The 19,319-nt window shown below is 41.9% G+C and overlaps 2 protein-coding genes across 8 annotated transcripts in view; one reads left to right on the plus strand and one right to left on the minus strand.

The window, feature by feature from the left end:
• The window catches only part of NFKB1 (nuclear factor kappa B subunit 1), a 60,795-nt gene extending 47,364 nt beyond the window's left edge, over positions 1-13,431 (plus strand). For all 6 annotated transcript variants that reach the window (XM_074823184.1, XM_074823180.1, XM_074823178.1 and 3 more), the window contains 9 exons: positions 3,471-3,585; positions 5,675-5,876; positions 7,055-7,224; positions 8,089-8,191; positions 9,077-9,201; positions 10,037-10,103; positions 10,436-10,608; positions 10,736-10,913; positions 12,562-13,431. In XM_074823184.1, the coding sequence (XP_074679285.1) occupies positions 3,471-3,585; positions 5,675-5,876; positions 7,055-7,224; positions 8,089-8,191; positions 9,077-9,201; positions 10,037-10,103; positions 10,436-10,608; positions 10,736-10,913; positions 12,562-12,749 (1,321 nt within the window). In that variant the 3' untranslated portion in view covers positions 12,750-13,431. The remainder of the gene's footprint in view (positions 1-3,470; positions 3,586-5,674; positions 5,877-7,054; positions 7,225-8,088; positions 8,192-9,076; positions 9,202-10,036; positions 10,104-10,435; positions 10,609-10,735; positions 10,914-12,561) is intronic.
• MANBA (mannosidase beta) overlaps positions 10,920-19,319 on the minus strand; it is a 72,811-nt gene continuing 64,411 nt past the window's right edge. Inside the window, exons 17-22 of one of the 2 annotated variants that reach the window (XR_012623149.1) lie at positions 18,848-19,041; positions 17,440-17,596; positions 16,669-16,788; positions 13,877-13,975; positions 12,059-12,198; positions 10,920-11,589 (exon numbers count right to left, since the gene is read on the minus strand). The gene's annotated coding sequence lies outside the window, so the exon portion shown is untranslated. The remainder of the gene's footprint in view (positions 11,590-12,058; positions 12,199-13,876; positions 13,976-16,668; positions 16,789-17,439; positions 17,597-18,847; positions 19,042-19,319) is intronic. The other variant, XR_012623150.1, reaches the window with a different exon arrangement.

Here is a 19,319-nt window from a genome sequence, read left to right on the forward strand (position 1 = left end):
TAAATACCATCCTCCTTTGTGCTGTTTGGGAGAGGTACAGCTGTGGTTTAGACGTTTTTGTTGCATTTGTGGAAAAGTCACTCCCACCACAAAGTTCGTTGATCCAGTACCTGTCAGAAAATAATACGGTTATTGAGGGTATGATGAGCTTGTTGAGAGTTTGTTTGCCTTTTTTTACTTAAAATCTTGACTGACCATGAAGTGCTATGCTTGGATCATGATACACAGTTGATGGGGATCCTCAGCTTTGTGCTGGAGGAGAATGCCTGCTTTTCATTCCGTGCAAGTCCTTGAGTCTTCATAGGAAGCTTTAAGTTACAGATGCACTGGGAGACATAGAAATAATAGCTGGAGAGTCCATGCTGCTTTTCTCCCACTGACACCAAGTTCTTCCCAGAGGACAGTATTTTGCTCTTGCTTACATCTGTACTGTGCTGTTGTCTTCCAAGAGATTGCGTGGATGTTTGTGGCAGACTTGCTAATATTTACTTATCAGTTCTTCAATAATGTGAGCTGGAATAGAAATCCATTTTGTTCCTCTGCAGCAATACAGATTATGTGGGACTCAAGAGTGTGAAATACAGTGAGGAACTAATGATGAGTAGTTACTTAAAAGCAAATTCAGCAGAAGTGGCTCTGAATGCATGCAAAGATAATCTCTTGAATAAGCAAGTGACATTATCACATCCTCACTTTTTAGCTGACAGGCTTTGGGCAGGCCCTGTGCAATCACTTACATTTCCTTAAATTGCAGGGTTTTTTGTACAGTAGAAGCTATAAAAGCCTTAATGTGTCTGGCTAGATGGAAAATTACAAGTGACCGAGACATGCTATCCCACTGTTCGATTACTCTGTGAGAGGCTACTACTTTCACTGCATTCAGTGAAAATAGGCCTCAGATTACTGATAAACAGCATACACTAAGGACTCCAGAATCAGAGATAGCTACTTTACTTCCTTTGCTTTCTACTTGGCAACCTGACGTCTGCTTTGAGGGAAGCGGGAATATGAACGACACAAGAGCTAGCAACAAAATCTGCTAGCACTTTGGACAATACAGCTTCTGTGTTGTTAAAAAAAAAAAAAAAAAAAGCAGCCGTGGGTAGAGAGGTATTGAGCAAGTAGGACCTGCATTTAAATATCAATAAGGTGCCCCTCAGATTTGGACTTTCAGGGCATTTCAACAAAGTCAAAAATGCCTTTCAGAATGATGGTAGACAGTTGTTTTCTTTCTGGATCAAGAAGTACCTGCAAGTATGTGGAGCTCAAGCTCATGTCACCTTTTTCCTGGGATGGAATTTAGTCTGTGAGCATGTAATACATCTAAATTACTCTGCAGCTTTTTAACAAAACAAAGTTTTGGTGTCTGTCTTCCAGCTCTCTCACAGGAGCTGTTAAAAAAAAAAAAGTCAAAACTCATAAATCAATTTCCCTAATTTTCACTTTGATCATTAAAATTATATGGCACAAATAAAAAAAATTTTGCTTAAGCCTTTAAAGAAGTGTTGCCGTCAACAATTTTGCTCATCTTTCATCAAAGTAGTATGTAGGGAATGAAAATACCTTTCATGGGATCCTATGTTGTGTTTTATGGCTTTGAGACAAAATACACTAACTTGTGATTAGTGTATCTTTACAGTGGACACTCAGTGGCACCAACTGTCACTGCATTTATACCAATACCACCACTCTCTAGAAGCCTGATGGTGTTACGGTCAGCACAGTGGTGCTGAAATGCATTTTTTTTGATGTAGGACTGTTTAAGAAATGGAATTTCATGGTCTAGTCAGCATGTCTTTACAGTATCACATGTAGTGGGAGGGTAAAGTTAAAATACTGCTACAGGAAAGAAAACTAAAGGCAGTAGAAGAGCAAATTTGGTTCTGAAGTGAGATTTGAAAATAAATGTCAGCATGATACAGCATAATGAGAAGCATGTACTGGAGAGCAGAGGAACAGGAGAGTTGAAGGAGGTAAAGTGCCATGGTACTGCCTGTGGCAGCATCCAGAACCAATAAAACAGACGATTTGAGGACGAGTTTGGTTTAGAAATTATTTTTTTTTTCTCTTTTTAAATTATCTTCTGGTTTTGAGTGCTCTCAGTCTCAATTTCAAGATGACTCTACACCCCGAATGTCAAGGAACTTCTTTTTATTTTTCTGATGAAAGTGTAGATCTGAGTTTATTCACGTATTTCTGGAGCAGCATAACAAACACACCACCTGTCCTATGATGATATCGTGTGTCAGCAGCAATATGCTAAAAAGATGAGCTTATAAGTTGTCCAGCATAAAGGGTATGACTTTGAAATGAAGTCTACAGGGAACAAGACAAATCACAGAATCACAGCATCATCTAGGTTGGAAAGGACCTTGAAGATCATCCAGTCCAACCATTAACCTAACACCGACAGTTCCCATCTACACCATATCTCTCAGCGCTATGTCGACTCTACTCTTAAACACCTCCAGGGATGGGGACTCCACCACCTCCCTGGGCAGCCCATTCCACTGCCTAATAACCCGTTCTGTAAAGAAATACTTCCTGACATCTAGTCTAAACCTTCCCTGGAGCAACTTGCGGCCATTCCCTCTTGTCCTATCGCTTATTACTTGGTTAAAGAGACTCATCCCCAGCTCTCTGCAACCTCCTTTCAGGTAGTTGTAGAGGGCGATGAGGTCTCCCCTCAGCCTCCTCCTCAAGCTCTGTTGGAGAGGAGTGATGGGATTCACAATCTGCTTTTTCCCTGGTGTCGTTTTGCAAGTACAGCTGCTGTGGCTGGTGGTGAAGGAGCTGTCTCTGGAGAAGAGCCCGGGAAAGGCCATTGCATTAACCCAGTAGAAGAGGTGAAGCCTCTTGCTATGCAGAGTCACTCATGTCCCAAAACAAGTTTTTCCTTTGGTATGATGTCTCTGGCAACTGCTGCAAATCCTGTGGCTGTTAAGTCACCAGGCCTGGGTCCTTCTTCATTTTCAAACAGAAAAATGACTAAAAGAAAAACCCACAGGTCTGGGGAAACCCCCAAGGGAAAATATGCTTTGGTGGCAGAGAGGCCTGTGGAAATTCTGAAGGAAGGTTTTGACAGTAAGAGGTGTTCATGTGCTGCGTAATTCAAAACATGAAAAAAAACAAAACAGCAAAGAATCTGGGGATTTCAACAAATTCTGAAACAATTATTTTGTGCTACAAAGTTTGTATTTATTAGACTAGTAGTTAAGTTATGCTCAGAACCAGCAAAAGCTATCCTGAGTCTGCTTTTGGGATTGAAAGGTTAAATACATTCACCTTCTGGCTAGCTTTTTTTAATGTTGGGATTCATTTTAGGTGCTGATATTTAGTGCTGAAACCATGACCTCTAATAATCAACTGTTTATATCAGTTAGAATTCAGATCTACAGCAAAACTTTAAAATTTTTATAATAAATTTGAAAATAGTGTGAATTTGTTCATCTGTTGTTTGTTTGTTTCAGTGTCCTTCATTTAGCAATTATCCACCTTCATACTGAGCTGGTGAAAAACCTCTTGGAAGTGATACCTAATTTGAATTATAATGACATCATTAACATGAGAAACGACCTTTATCAGGTGCGCAGTTGTGGTGGTGTAAGTGTTGTTGATTGTTCAACCAGTAAAAAAGAAACTGCACAACTTATGTGTCTTATTTTTCTGCGTTGGAATGAGCCCAGATCAGACTGTAATGCAAACAGATTTAAAAACACAGTGACATACTGTAAGGTGGTGGAGGAGCAGGAGCGTGTTTTCACTGGTTTAGTTCATAACTCCCCTTGATGTTAACAGAAACGTCTCCATGGGTTAATCATAGAACAGGCCAAAAATACAAAATGCTTCAGTTCATGTCTTCATTATTTGGCTTCTCTGTTATTAAACCAGTGGCGTGGGTTACAGTGTGCCAACTCTGGGATCTCTTGACTGTTCTAACAGAGGTTAACTTGGGATCATGAGTCAGTTGCTGCATCATCAGTTATCTATAGGCATGTGGAAGCTGTAACAAACTGTGCCCTTCCTATAGCCCAGATGATATTTGTGCCCATCACATGAGCACCGAGATTTTCCAAGATCTTATTTCTAGGTTCACATTATAGCAAAACACAGAAAAGCCCATCTCCAGGTTTTTTACCTAGTAGGAAAAGAACTCTTAACTGCCAGGCACTGCCTCAGCTTCATCTGTGACAGAGTCTGAGCTTTTTGCATTGTAACTCAGGCTTTAAAAAGAGCTGCAGAAACCTGCCTGGAAAAGAATCTCTTTTCAACTGTGCACCCCATTCAGCTGTCCCAAAGGTAACCAGCTGGACGTTACGCAGGGGCACTCTGACATTTGTGTCACTTCTTTTGCTGTGAACAGTAGAGGCAGGTTTTTATTCTACACAGATAGTCCCAGAGGGTTTGACTTTTTTTTGTTCTCTTTTGCATTTCATTTTTACATTCGTACAAAGCAATTTGAAATGTGGGGGCTGATGAAAGCAAGCAGAGGATTCTGAATTGAATTCTGTGCCCTCTGTTTTCCAGAAACGGGAAGAAAAGCTGTGCTCCACACAAGAAATTAATCTCTAACTACCAGGGCCTCTACAGCTATTCCTACCTTCTACTTAAACCTTAAGCCAGTGGTGGGAGGGAATGTAGGCTTGGGCTAGAATTTTCCTTCTGTACAGATATGCTGAATGTTGAATCGTACGTGTACCTTTATAGATTCAGTAACTAATTGCAAATATGTTGACAAATCTATTGACAAACACAAGCTTATTGTACAGAGCTAGAATTAGTCTTTTTTTGTAGTCCTCTGTTAATATAAGGGTAATGATCTGGAGATGGAATTCCGTGCAATTTTTCAATTATTTTAGTGTTGGAAATGTGATTTTCCAAACCGTACTGAAATGCTTAGTTTAAATACTTACATTTCTGAGTATGTTCTACATGATGCTGTTCACTGGCAAGACTGTCAAGAATGCAGTATACAATGAACCTTTGGAAATACTTGAAACCTCTCAGCCCGAGAGCCTCTCGGTGCTGCAGGTGTCTCTGCACAGAAATGGAGAACGTGCAAAGAGAATCAGCTAGCTGGACCCGCCCTGCGTAAATGCAGTCGTTCTGCGCTTTGACAAGTGCACAGAACAGCAGGATTTTCTTCTCTTCTGTGCAGTCATTTTGAGGCATAAGGAAATCCTAAGCCAATGGCTGCAAACCTCCTATTCAGGAGCAAAACCAGAGCATAGGTCAGTGCCAAAGGCAGATTTGAGCAGACCCCGGGAAGTGCGTGTGCTCCCTCTGTGGAATGGACGTGGCCATGGGGCAGCTGGAAGCGGGGTTGCGGTGTCTGGGGGGCACAGGGATTATCTCATTTCCCAAGCCCCTTGCACCGCAAGGCTCAAATAGCCAGGTCGGTGCCCTGGCCTTACAGAGTAGGCAGCATCTTTGTTCCTCCCAAGGTCCAATTGCTGACACTCGCAAGGCAGCTTTTATTTCCAGTAAGTAGAAACTTTGCAATAACAAAAAAAAAAAAAAAAAAAAAGTACACATAAGCAAGCTTTTAGTTTCTGTTAGCTTTGAAGTGGAGTAACATCATATCACACTAGGAGCTTTTATGGGTTTAAGAGACTTCTGTAAAAGTGATGTAGCTGTTGCTTATCTTTTCATGGCTTGCTTCTGTCACTTCTAGACCCCCTTGCACCTGGCAGTAATCACAAAGCAGGCAGAGGTGGTAGAAGACTTGCTGAAGGCTGGAGCAGACGTCAGCCTTCTGGATCGCCATGGTAATTCTGTCTTACATTTAGCTGCTACTGAAGGAGATGACAAGATTTTGAGTCTACTCCTCAAGCATAAGAAGATAACGCCGATGGTCAACCTTTCCAATGGTGAAGGTATGGAAAGATAATGGCTGTGTTTTACATTTACCTGCTGGACAAGCACACCTCAGTTCTGCCCACACAGTCTTTCTGCACAGGTAGATACAGACCTTGGAAATAGCATCTTTCCCCATTTTGCATATGCTGTCCTTGGCTTTTATATGCCTGCGCTCACAGATGAGAGAACACAGACATGTAGTTTTTCTGGTTATACAGAACATAGAGAGTGGTAAAAGCCACATGACACTGCATGGATTTGAATTTTTCTTACTGTACATTCCCTTTAATCTCAAAACTTCAAGCACTGAGTTCCTCCTGAGATACCTTATGCAACCACTGATTTTTTTAAAAATCCCCCCAGAAGAAAATGTTTCCTCCTCCTGTCTAGTGAATGAAATTCCCTAGAAATAACTTCTGGGCCGCTGTCAAGTTTCATATCTGGTACTTCGTGACCATACAGAATTAGAACCTATAAAATAACCACAAAGACACAATTCTCCCATTTTTCAGTGGCACATGTCATCTGAATTTAGCACTCCTCTCTAGCAGATTGTAAAATGTCTGACCTAAAAATGTCATTCTGGGATTCAAAAAACTCTGTTAACTTCCTCAGAGAAAGAGGGGGTTTTTTGTTTGGTTGGGTTTTGTTTGTTTGTTTTTTAAATACAAGGCTTTATTATTCTGAGCTGATGCAGGTAATCTTGAGGTGATAGGGGCAGTGTGACCTTACAGGAGGGTGATACCAAAATATACCAATTATTCCCCAGACTGTTTCTAGAAGAGATGTTCAGTAGCAGATGGGGCCAGTGCAGGGTACCTGCTTGTTTAGTATTGAGATGCAGATCTTCTTTTTAAGGCTACTCTCCTTTGAAGCAAAGAGATGCTTTAGGTGAGCTCTTTAGTTCCTGCCTTCTGTTCCACCTCGTAATCTACTGATTTTTATTTTTTTTTCTTGCATGGCTTTGACTCGCCATCAATAACACAACTAGTTCCAATTTATGCACAAAGAACATTTTTATTAACACCATCTTTTAATGTATAAGCAGGCAAAATAAGTTACTTCTGCTCAGATAACTACAGTAACTCTCATTTTACAATTCTTATAGATGCGGCTACTTCAAAACTCATTACTCTTACATTTCTGTATTTTTCAAATATTAATGCACATGATGGATGGGTTTTGTTTTGTGTAGGTCTCAGTGCAATTCACATGGTGGTGATGGCAAATAGCATGTCCTGCCTCAAACAGCTGATTGCTGCTGGAGTTAACGTCAATGCTCAGGAACAAAAATCTGGACGAACTGCATTGCATTTAGCTGTTGAGCAAGAGAACATCCCTTTGGCAGGCTGCCTTCTGCTTGAGGTAAAGGCAGAATTTCTTTCTCACAGGTTTTTTCACTTACATACTTTAAAACTCTTGAAAATCCTTAAGTGCTTCAGAGGAGCAGAAGTAAGGGCTTTTTCTTGTTTATTGACTTGATTACTTAAATTGTTATAATGGAAAAATCATTGCTGTTACTCATTATTGCTTGTTCAGCACTACTAGGGAACCTTTTGCCCAGGTTGAGGAATTTACAGTTTGTGACCCTGACCTGACCGCATATGCCAAGTTTAATTTGCACCGAGTAACCCCGGCAGCCACTGAAACTACTCATGAACAAGTTAATCACTTCATCTGTGTGAAGTGGAATGTATCTGCAGATGTGCACAGAGAGATAGTTGTGTATATCTATAAATATTTGTCCCATCTCTTTAACACCTTGATGCCAGTGTGCTTAGTTCTACACACCCACAGCTGCCTGGGGTAGCTTTCCTCACTATCTGCGTGCGAGGGTGCCCCCAGCCTACCTGCTCTCCTGCCGAGCAGCGGGAAGGCAGATTTCTGCACCCGCCGGTTTGGGCTCCAAACGCCGCAGGTAATCAGATGGCAGAACTATTGCATGGGATGCAAAGTGGCTTTTATCTGCTTGACCTATTTGGGTTTATATGGTGTGCCTCCTGCTGTCACGCTGGAGCTCACAACCGCCATCCGTTCCTGCAGGCAGACAGTTGTAGTTACTTTCCGCTTCCTTCTTTTCAGACAATGGTTAGAGTTTTTATGCAAACAGGCGTGGAAAGGTGCTTATCGGCACAGTAGCGTTGTTTGTGCAGACATGAGTCTCTGCAGCTGTATTGTATAGACACTTATACAGTAGCACTTTTCTTTTTGTCATTCATAAAAACGCAGGGTGACGCAGATGTGGACAGCACTACTTATGATGGGACGACTCCTCTTCATATAGCAGCTGGAAGGGGCTCTACAAAATTGGCAGCAGTGCTCAAAGCAGCAGGTATGAAAATAGGTATTTGCTGGAGAATTTTCTTTCACAGTGACAATTCAGGTTAGAAGGCTGCAAGCAGAAAAGAACGTGCCAGTGAACTTGTTTAATGAGCAGAAGAAATTCAGTGTTAAAAGCATGAAGGTTGTTTTTTCCTCAGGAAAGCCCTACTTCCAGGTGCTATACTACTCTTTAGCACCATCTAATGGCTAAAAGAAGCAAATTATGTTAGTCAAGGAAAGGTCGAGCACTCTCAGTTTTTTGAGTATTTCTTTGGCAGTTTTGTAGCTGAAGAAGCAGAGAAGAGACCTCGTTACATAGTTGGGATAAGTGTTGCTTCAGAAACAAAACAAATAGGTCACTGAAACATGAGCTTGTTAGTGTCCCCTATTTCATATCACTGTGGAAGAGTTAGTTTTGAGTATTTATTGGAACATTTTTGCAATTGTATTTAGACCTGATTTTTCTTCTTTGAAAGAGAAATCCAAGCCCCCATTGCTCTGGCTGTGTGATTGGTCTTTTAGTAATACCCACACTTTCTCTGACACTCAAAAAGAAAAACCACACCATTGCTTCCTCACATGCATGCTATGCTCTGAGCCAGGAATGGGACTGGAAGTCAGTTGATACAATCACAGCTTGCTCTTTGGGCCCTAACACTCTGCCTGTCATTTTTTCCCTCTTTACAATGAAGAGTAGTATTATACAGAGATGTGACAGCATTTAACTTCAAGTTGATAAAAAAAGCTATTTGCTGATTTAATAGAAAATGTAATTTAGCTTGCATAGCAAAATTAGCAGATTTGCCATTCATAACTTACTTAAAATATATATTCTATTGTTGAAAAGCAACTTGAAGCCTTTTCTTAGGAGTTTATTTGCACACTTGTTTTCCAGGTGCAAATCCGCACATTGAGAACTTTGAGCCATTGTTTGATCTAGATGATGTGAAAGATGATGAAGATGATGACGAAGGGATTGTGCCTGGAACGACACCACTGGATATGGCGGCCAACTGTGAGGTATGTGGTCTGGGGTTTTAATAATAAATGATAGTTCAGTGCTCTCAGCCAACTCCTTTCACTGCATCCACAGTTATTTCAGTGGCGACAAGCTACTAATTTGCCATCAAAAATTAAACTAATTCATCTACAAAAAAAACCCATGAAATAGCATTGGAAGAAAGTTCCACTTAACAGACTACTTCTATGGAACAGGAATGACCAGGTACTTCTTGAAATAGTTGCACTACAGTCTTCAATATGGAAAAGTATTTAGCTGGTTGGGCAGCTTGGGTTTGAAGGCCCATACTCGGGTTTCTGTGCTGCACGTTCTTCAGAACTGCAGACTTTGTGTGTAGGGGAAATGTACTCTGGTGTCCTGCCCAGTGATTAGGCTGCATGGTCCCTGCTTTAGTAGCTGATTATTTGCAGTTGGTTTAGTGTGAGTGTAAGGTACCAGCAGTCAGCATCTCTAATCACAGGGAGCTGGGGAGTGGTACCAGCCTTAGGTGAAAATCTAACCCAGGCTTTGTTTTAAGTGACTAGTTGCAGACAGGCAGTAACTCCTCACTTAGCCACTGCTACTGCCCTTACTTACTCCAAAGACTTCCTCTGTGTCTTGAAAACAGTTGCCAGATGACATAGCTAAAGAGCAGGGGAGATTAACTTCTCAAGATTTCTCCCTCAAGCTTTGCACAGGCCTTCTGCAGTATCTTTAGTCGTACTGATCGTGGGACAGAAAAAATTGCCCATTTACAGACGGAATTAGGGCTTTATACAATATTACTGAAACTTGTTGAGATAATGGACACTAACGAGGTTTCTGCTAAATACTGACTTTAATGTATTCTCTTAGGTGTATGACATACTAAATGGCAAACCCTACGAGGCAGCAGTGGTTTCAGAAGACTTACTGACACAAGGTAACATCTATAAAGACGACTTGACAATATCCCTCTAGTAATTGAGTACTGAAAGTGTACTTGCAGAAGACATTGCCTTGCAATAGCTTGTAACTGAAATGGGGAGGGGGAGAAGAGGTACCTCCCACCCTCTCATTCGTAGAATGAGCATGACTCTGTTAAGAGGTAGGTCCGAAGAACATGGAGTACACTCTCACTGTTACAGCAATACATTAGTAAACACTGGGATTGACAGACACTACAATATACTCTTTAATTTGGCTATGTGCTTAGAAATTAACAGGTGCATGATTTCTATAAATAATAAACTAACATATTTCTCTGTTCCCCAGGACATTTGAGAGACCTGAATGAAAATTTCAAGATGCAGCTTTACAAACTATTGGAATTGCCAGATCCAAACAAAAACTGGTCCACTCTAGCACAAAAACTAGGTCTTGGCATACTTAATAATGCCTTCAGGTTGAGCCCTTCCCCATCAAAAACCCTGCTAGATAACTACGAGGTAATGTGGCCATAACAAATTATAAAGAACACTCAGACGTGTAGAGAACATTGTCCTCCTCCTTGGTGAGACAGTGCGGCCCTTTGGTTGTACCCAGCCTGGAGCCATCTGGTGTCTTCTCTCTTAGGTTTCTGGTGGCACAGTTCAAGAGTTGATCGCTGCTTTGAGACAGATGGGTCACACAGAAGCCATTGAAGTCATTCAGAAAGCACTACCCGTCTCACAAAGCCTGTCTCATCTGGAGGACAATACAGCAAAAGCTCTTCTGTTGTCATCACCACCCACCTTTGCAAATGGAGAGACAGGTAAAATTGACAGCAAAACATCAAAAGCTTTATTTAAGATGTTTTTTCCATTCTCCCTTGCGGCCTTGGACTGCTGAGAGATTGCAAAGCTTCTTACACACCTTGCCCGAGCTGTCTACCTGTTTCAGAAATACTTTACTGCAGCTCAACTTTCTCATCATAGGCATTTGCTAGGCCTAAAAGGGAGGAGAAAAATGGACCATTTGCCTCGGTACCCCTGCATTACAGTACTGAGCGCACTGCCTCCCTTTTCTAAAAGCAGACATCTGCCACTTACTGATGGTAACTCCTTGGATGTACTGGGGATAAGTTTTAAAAGATAAAGTAGGCAGTGATCTCCCAGGCCTGTACAAGTGCCATTACCTTTTGACTTTTTTCCCTCTCACATCTGGATAAACAAAAATGTTTTGTGTTTATCATAAACTTCTCAGTGAGATTTTGGTATTAAATTCCTCCTTCTCCAATGTGTGGCACTCCAAAATGGCCCAGTGTTCTGTAGGCAGAGAATTCGGGGATGGTGTAGGTTACAGGGGACCTCCAGCAGTCATGCTGTCCAACTGCCTCCTCAGAGCAGGGCCAATATAATGTTACAAGAGGTTGCCTGTGTCATGTCCAGTTGAGTTTTGACCATCTTCAGCCATGGAGGTCCTATGGTGGTTTTGGGCAGGGGACTCTACTAACGGAAAAACAGAGGTTGTGAGAAGGCAGTAGTAAGTCAGCAGGGATGTTCAGTCACTGTCTGGCCACGTTAAGTAACAAAAACCTTTGTTTTTCCCCCAATGCCCTGTTCAAGCACCAGTAATGCTGCCAGCACCCTACTGTGGAAACTTAGACCCTTTGTGACAATACTGTAGATACTTCTGGAAGGAAAAAAGAAACGCCACCCTAACTCCATCTTGGTCCAACATTGCCAGATCTCTGTACAAAACTGTTCAGTCATGGAATGAACTTTCACAATTATCCAAAAATGTTGTTGTACACATATTGCCTCTTTAGATTAATCTGGAAGGGTAAGAGGGGTTCAGCTGCTTTGCAGCATGAATGGACTGCATCACATCATTTATTTTAAGATGGTTGTTTACAAAAATAATACTGAACTGTAGTATGCCAACCACTGTTCTAGTCACAGTGAGCCCACATCATACCTTTAACTTGGATACTGCTCTCTTGCAGTCAGACACTCCTTCTGTGGATCTTGCAAAGACAACAGCTGCTGCTGACTTCTTTGTATCTCAGGCTCACTTATTAGATGAAAATTGTTCAAGTATTTCTCTCAAAAAGAAATCTGTAAGTGAAATAACATGAGAGAGTTTTCGGAGGCTCATCCTAAAAAGAACCAAAGAACTTTTTGCCCTGCTACTACCACACTCGGGCAGAGTCCTGACTAGTGCAGTGAGAGCATGAGTATCAGCAGAGCTCCAGGCTTCTCGTCCCATCCAAGCTCCAGCTGCCGTTGATCACTGCCAGCAGCACATCACATCCCATGCTTTGGTCAACTGAAAATGTTCAGTACAGCTTTTCCTATTGTAATATCTAAAGTTAGAGTTATTTTCCTGTAGAAGAGCTTTAACCCTATTGGTTTGTATTCCTTAAGCTTTCCTGAAAACAACACAAATGATAATACATTTCCTTTTTCTTTCTCCCTCAGGTGAGCTTTATAACAGCAAATTTCAAGACAATGAAAGCATGTGTGACAGCGGTGTGGAGACCTCCTTGCGCAAACTGAGCTTTACTTATTCAGACTCTCTGAACAGCAAGTCATCAGTAACACTTAGCAAAATGACCCTGGGCTATGGACGTGACAATTCAGTGCAGAGCAATTATATAGCCAACTAGTAATATTCAGTTAGCAATGTGCAGTTACAGGAACAAATGTGACATTTCAAATTACATCGCTGTCATCCTGCTCCGAGGGAAGTGAATTCACAACCAAAAGCGCGCTGGAGGAACCACACACAACCTGAACCAACAGCAGCTTCAGCATGTGACTCCCAGCCATTGTTTTCTTCATTTACAAGCCATATACGGTAACCAGGGCTCTGCTGCCACAGTAATACACAGGACTGGACACTGTGAATGACTGAAGGAGCTTTTCTGGTTTCTGAGGATTTTGTTTTGTAGATGAAAGTCACTCCTTGTTAATGCATACCAACTCATTTAATAAAAAGAGGTAAGGCACACAGAGCAATCAAAGGATACAGTTTCTAGCTGCTCTCTTCATAATTTTTGCAGCACAGTTGCAAGTAAAAGGCTCATAAAATAGCTGGCAAAGAAAATCCATGACTTTAATCACAACAATGACAACTCAGAGAGAAAAGAGAATCCTAAAAAGAGAATTGTGTATATTTCAAATAATGTATTTAAACTTAACTTTGGTGCCTCTTATTCAAAAAATTTTTCAAGTTTGGCATTTTCCTATTTGTAAATAGTTTTTTTAATATCTGTTCCTTTTTAAAAAAAATGTGCTTTTTAAATGCTTATTTTTATTTTACTTTTATAATAAAAACCCAAAATGAAATCTTTTGTCTACACTGAAGATTTATTTCAGTTTTAGGTACAAGATCATGTTGATTTCCAAGTACTAAAATAAATAAAGGGTTGCAAGCCACCTGTCTTTAAGTATCTCTTATGGTGGGAGACTAGGAGTGTCAGCAGTGCTGAGCAGCTGTGCTTTGCCTATGCTTTGGAACTAAAGCCTCCGACTCAAGGTCTCTTTTAGTAATTATGGCAGCAGAGAATCATTTACACCGAAACCAACTATTTAGCATCTCAGCAAAACTCTGATGAGACAGTTCTTCCTTGGGCTGTCGAGAAACTTCTCTAACTGTGTTCCTGAGCTGTATTTCTTCTTGTTGCATGTGAATTCTGAGATGGCGAGTGTAACTGTTACAAATGTTGGCCCTACTAACAATACAGAACAGGTATTGGATTTCATGATGAAAAAGCAAAGAGCAGCATCACACCATTGTCACTCCCTTGTAGCCACTTTTCTTGGCACAAAGCTGGAGGTTGACAGTGTTGTTCTTGGCTCAGCTCAGTCTTCAGTAACCTGGGTGTCACTCCTGAGAAAACGAATCAAGATAAGCCTTGAGAATTGTTAGTTTAGAGCAGTAGTTGCTGTAATGAATTAAACCAAATGAAAAAAACCCAAGCTTGTGAAATAATTCTATATCCAGCTGAATTACCAAGTATATTAATTATTTCCAGAGAAACAAGATGCATAATAGTAAAAACGCCGTTCCTTCTTTCAGTTACTGTATGTGTAACCTACATCTGCAGTGTCAAAGGCATACGGGTTTTTGGTCAATTAATGTACTTGTCCAGTAGTCTCTTTGCATTCCAGCTGTAACAGAAAGAGGGAGAGGTTCGCATATTCCGGGGCTGAGGAGCTTTCTGAGCCCTAGCAGAGCTGCTCGCCGAGTCAAACACACCTGCTCCTGCCTCAGAATTTCCAGAACAGCTCAGGGGCTGGCAGAGACTTTTACTGAGGTTTCTACAATCCTGCAGGTCACCAGGGCATCCTGGCTGGTGATTCATACCTTTTAGCCTTATTTCTGACCAGCTCTGCTTTTAAACCACCAGAAGACACCTGGGTCTGTATTTCCTTAAGCATTTCATGACCAAATGCTGCATAATAGCTATTCATCAGGTTAGTGATCCTGCAATGAACAGCGGGACATCTCCCCTAGGCCCTGTGAATTCAACTGCTTTACATGGCAGTCTGGCAGCTTCTTTCCTTGCAGCATCTCAGTTTCACTCTGTTTAACAAAAGAGGCTTTGGTCCTTCTTTTTTTTCTTTTTCCCTTTTTGTTTAGAAATAGAAGAATATTAATTTTAAAATAGTCTTATTCAAACAGGAACACTGTTCTTACAGTTGAGTCACATACATCATAGGAAAAGTTGTCCTATCTGCATTAACCCTTAGCATCTTAAGTAGGTGTTGCAGGCATAGCACACAGTTTGTGAGAACTAGGTGAGAGTAGGAGGTAGAACACACCAGCTAGTGTAGGACACACTACAGAAAGCAGCATGACATCTAGTAGGAGCCATTTGTGTCTTCTTGGGTAGTTCTCATCTGGCAGAGCAAACCTGTTGAGAGCCTAGTGTTTACCTCAAGCAGTTCAATTAAAAGAAAATGCTAACACCCGCAGCTTTACTCTTTCTTCTTTACCTTTTTTTGTTACTAGTAACTGGTCATCCTGTACAGGGCACACTCTTGTGAGGCAGCCAGGCTCCTTGCCAGTATGAGGATGAAGGCACATACAGAGGAACCGGGCTTAGCAAGAAAAAGCGTAAGCAATGCAGACAAGTCTCAACAGAAACATTTAAAGCAGATGTAACTATCAGGATATATTTGTGTGTCTCATCATCCTATCTGCTCATCTCAGACACAGATCTATCCTAACGCCTCCTTGCCCAGAAAAGAGGTGCTACTCCTATTTCACAAGTGTGATGGAATAAACAGTCCTGCAGGAATTCAACTGCCTGAGAGCTCCTGTCTAAACCTGGCTTATAGAGAGAAACCTCTCTCACTTAACAGCTAAAAAGATAGTTGTAATGATGTAACTCAGTCTTACGTTTTCATTCAGCACAGTATATCAGCAATGTACACCTCACTACACCTGGTAGCACAGGGTATTGTCCCCACTCTATTCCATATTACCTCTAAGGAAACAAAACAGAGAAGCATTATTACTCACTAAGTTCTCTAAAGTTAGGACTAAGTTGGGGTTTTTTTTAAGATACATGCACAAACAGCAAGAATGGCATTTCAGGAGTTAAGTTTTTTCCATTAGAAGTTTTAGTAAAACTTGCCCAGCAAGCTGTCAAGCACTTAAGAGTGGGGCATCTGCACAGTGGCTGGATGCACAGAAGTACTGACTAGGCCCACACCACAGTGGGCTTTTCTAATGCACTGCATCATGCTGCAGGAAGCCTGGTGCGTATTTCCATTAGCAATTAAAGCACTGAGGCTGGAGATGTGGTCAAAAAGCATCAACCAGCAGCCTCAAACTGATCCTTAAAAGCTGATTTCATGGGTTTGTCCTCCTGAGTGCTACTCACGCTTCCTGTCACTTTGACAGGGACTGCACAGATTTATCTGGAAACACTTGAAATATTCAAATGGATCAATATTAAAGTAAGAAAGCTTATCTAATGAAGCTCTTTTTTTTCCCTGGAATATAGAGGTGTAACCTTTGGGCATCCTCTGTCAAGTTCAGTATTAAATTTTAAATTAATTACAGTGAGGATCAAAATCTGAAAAAATTCTAAACTTAATCTGCACTTGAAGTAATTAGAACTTGCTACATTATTTTGCTACTGCACTGCAGTAATAAACACAAGAAACTTGTGGAATGCAGCAAAAGTAAGTTGTGACAACAGAACACGAGAGATCTTCCCTACATTTGATGTAAAAAGAATTATTCAGAAAGTTAAACTGCTCTTGATTTTATTTGCTGCCACAGCTGTAAGTTTCTAGTGCCATCTTGGGAGGTATTTACAAACTTGAAAACCAGTGTGGTAGTGGGAAGTTCTACGCAACATTCAGCGATTTTGTGGACTGCAGGAAGGACAAGAATCTTGTCTGCATGTGGTGGTGTATGAAGTGTCTTTCCTCCCTTTTCTGGGCAAGTGAAATGCTGTTTTCCTACATTTAAGGAAGAAAAGCAACCCTCCTCCCTCCCTCCCTCCAGCTAAGTGACAGGAATGGTGGTGCCCATGCGTTAGCTCAGGTGCAATGGTCAATACTCACCCACCATCCACAGTTTTCAGCTCTTCTGGAGGACACGATCTTCTCTTACAGTAGAGCAGTTCTGGAGTAACTGCCAAAGGCGTGGTCTGAACTTTTGCTGGCTTCAAAAGATTCCTACAGCTACAAGCAAAAGACAGCACAGGTTAATTACGCAGGAGTTGCCTTTCTGTAGTCAGGGCTGTGAAGCAGCCTGATGCGCTGCTTAGAGCCTGTAAAGGTTTCCCCATGGACTCATTTAAAAGTAACTGCTACAGAAATTTTTCACCCATCCATTCACCCTCGCTATTTTCACAATACAGAGGAGCACTAGGAGGTCAGTGGACTTCATTACGCACTGCAAGGGCAAACACTTGTGACTGACTTAACACCAGTTAACCCGTGGCCTGCAGCAGCACTTGCCAACGTTCCAGCTGAGTCCACACACACGTGCTCATGCACACAGCAGTATCATGTTCTCTGCTCTAGCTAATACAGTGACATTTGCCAGAAAGACAGGAGCATGACTAATGCCTCACTTCTCTTTCAGATGTGCAACCACCTCACTATCTTCTTGTTTTCAGCATCCCAGGCAAGAAACTCTACATTGGGCTACAGTACAAACCAAAAGCTGTAGTGAGGGCACTTCCAGATGGGTAGCAGATGGCTAGATACACAAACCACGTCACTGTCCTAAACACTGGGCCTGCTTCATCACGGAAGGTCCTCTGCTATCCTCAGCTCCTCACCAGTGATCAGGCTGGGCAGCCCAACTACAAGTTCCTACCATCTTACCAGTACCATGGAACAAGTCTTCAGAAGAGATAAAGCTTCCCACTCTTTCTTTCACAGGAAACCACCTGAGGGCTGGCTCACACCATCACTCCTTTACAGCTGGAGAAGTGAGCTGAAGCCTGCAGTGCCAAATGCTTAAATCCTGGTACATCACATGCTAGTTGGAAAGAGAGAATCACAGGGCCAGCATGCCAGAGTATTACTGTCTAGCTTATTTACAACAGGCAAAGGAGGACTGCTACAACAAGAGAAGAGGGAGAGGCTGCAAGGCTGGAAAAGCCTGGCAATGACAATGTTCGCAAAGGGTATCACAGGCCAGTGTTTAAGGTTTTGAGTTTTCACCACTGTAATAAAGGATCAAAAGTTTCAGCTCCTGCATCTGACAATGGCATGCTTCCCCACCAGGCCACCAGCTCAACAGACAGCTCTCATTCTTATTTACAGCTCCTGTTCTAGACTACTTAACTCCTCACTGGGCCATAGAGCCTGGCTCAATCCACAGGCCAGTGATTCTAATACGCAAGGGTAAAAGTCCCTTCAACCACAGCCATTCCCCTCAGCAGAGTCAACCAGGTCCCCAGCCAGCCACGGAGTAAAAAAATTATGCAAAGAAAGAGCAATACTGAACCACTTTACACTCAGAGAACCCATGAAGAAATCTCAAATTCAACTTCCAAAAGCAGACCCCCAAGAATAGGTCTTGGCAAGCAAGCAGACCCACCACCTTCCTCCTGACTAGCCCCCAGGGTGTTGTCTCCCCTCCTGCTGCAGCATGTTTCCTTTGCTGTAGTGGCCTAGACCAAAGACACATTTATTTTGGCTATAATGCACACTAATAATCAAAACTGTCATTTACAGGTCTTTACTAACTGACTCCACTTCCTACAGTAACATGGCCTTTCCTCAATATTGGCAGGGACAAAACCAAGTAATTTTAAGGTTCTGTATTTTTCACTTAAGTTTTGTTTTTCCACTCTAATTAAACTAAATTGGGGGTTTCATTTTGCTATCTTGTAACATCTGACTGGAAAGCAGAATTATGCAAACCCAATTCTTTGACTGGAACATGTCCTTAAACATTCAAACCGCAAGTTCCTGGATGACTCAACTTACCCCTCAGAGGGTAGGAAAGAAAACTGCGATTCTGACAACGTAAAGGCTGGCTTGTAAGCTACAAAACCAAACTGTCCTTTACTGAGAATAAGAAACTCACTGCCCTGTTCCTCTGCACCTGACACTGCTACAAGTCACTGAAGTGGTCTCTGCTACACACCTCCAAAAACAGAAGGGGACTGATAGAAGGAAAAGTACTGAAGACAGACATGCCTCCAAGGCAGAACTGTCCGGGCCCCAAGGTATGCAAACGGCAGGTAACAGCAAAGACTGACAAAGAGCTATGAACACTTACTTAGAGAGGAACTTTAGATTCATTCATATGCATCTTTCCTGGAAAAGATGTAGAAGAACTTGGAAAAGCTTCCAAGGAAGTGCTGAACTGGAGCAAAGTACGTCTTCCTGGTGTGGCAGAAAGTACCAACAAAGAGGTGCCCTCTAAAGCTCAAAATGCTCTCTGCAGGTCCTGAATGGTTCAGAGCCAAATCTCTGCCAGAGACCAGTTTTAGGACAACAAATTAGCCAATGCCATACAACTTTCTTCCAGAACCTGCTCTCAAGTTCTGTTCTGGAAGGGCATCTGTCATGGCTCCTGCTGCGGGGAACTCGACTGCTGCTTCTGCCATCTGTGGAGAACAGCCCAGAGGGAGCCCAGAAGCAAACAAAAGGCCATTCGCACAAGCAAACCCAGTGATCCCTCGAACAAAACATTGCAAGGCTGAACCCTGAAAGAATACTGATGAGGCCATTCCCCTCTACTGTTGCTA

The sequence above is a fragment of the Strix aluco genome, chromosome 4, assembly GCF_031877795.1.
Source record: "Strix aluco isolate bStrAlu1 chromosome 4, bStrAlu1.hap1, whole genome shotgun sequence".
NCBI lineage: Eukaryota > Metazoa > Chordata > Aves > Strigiformes > Strigidae > Strix > Strix aluco.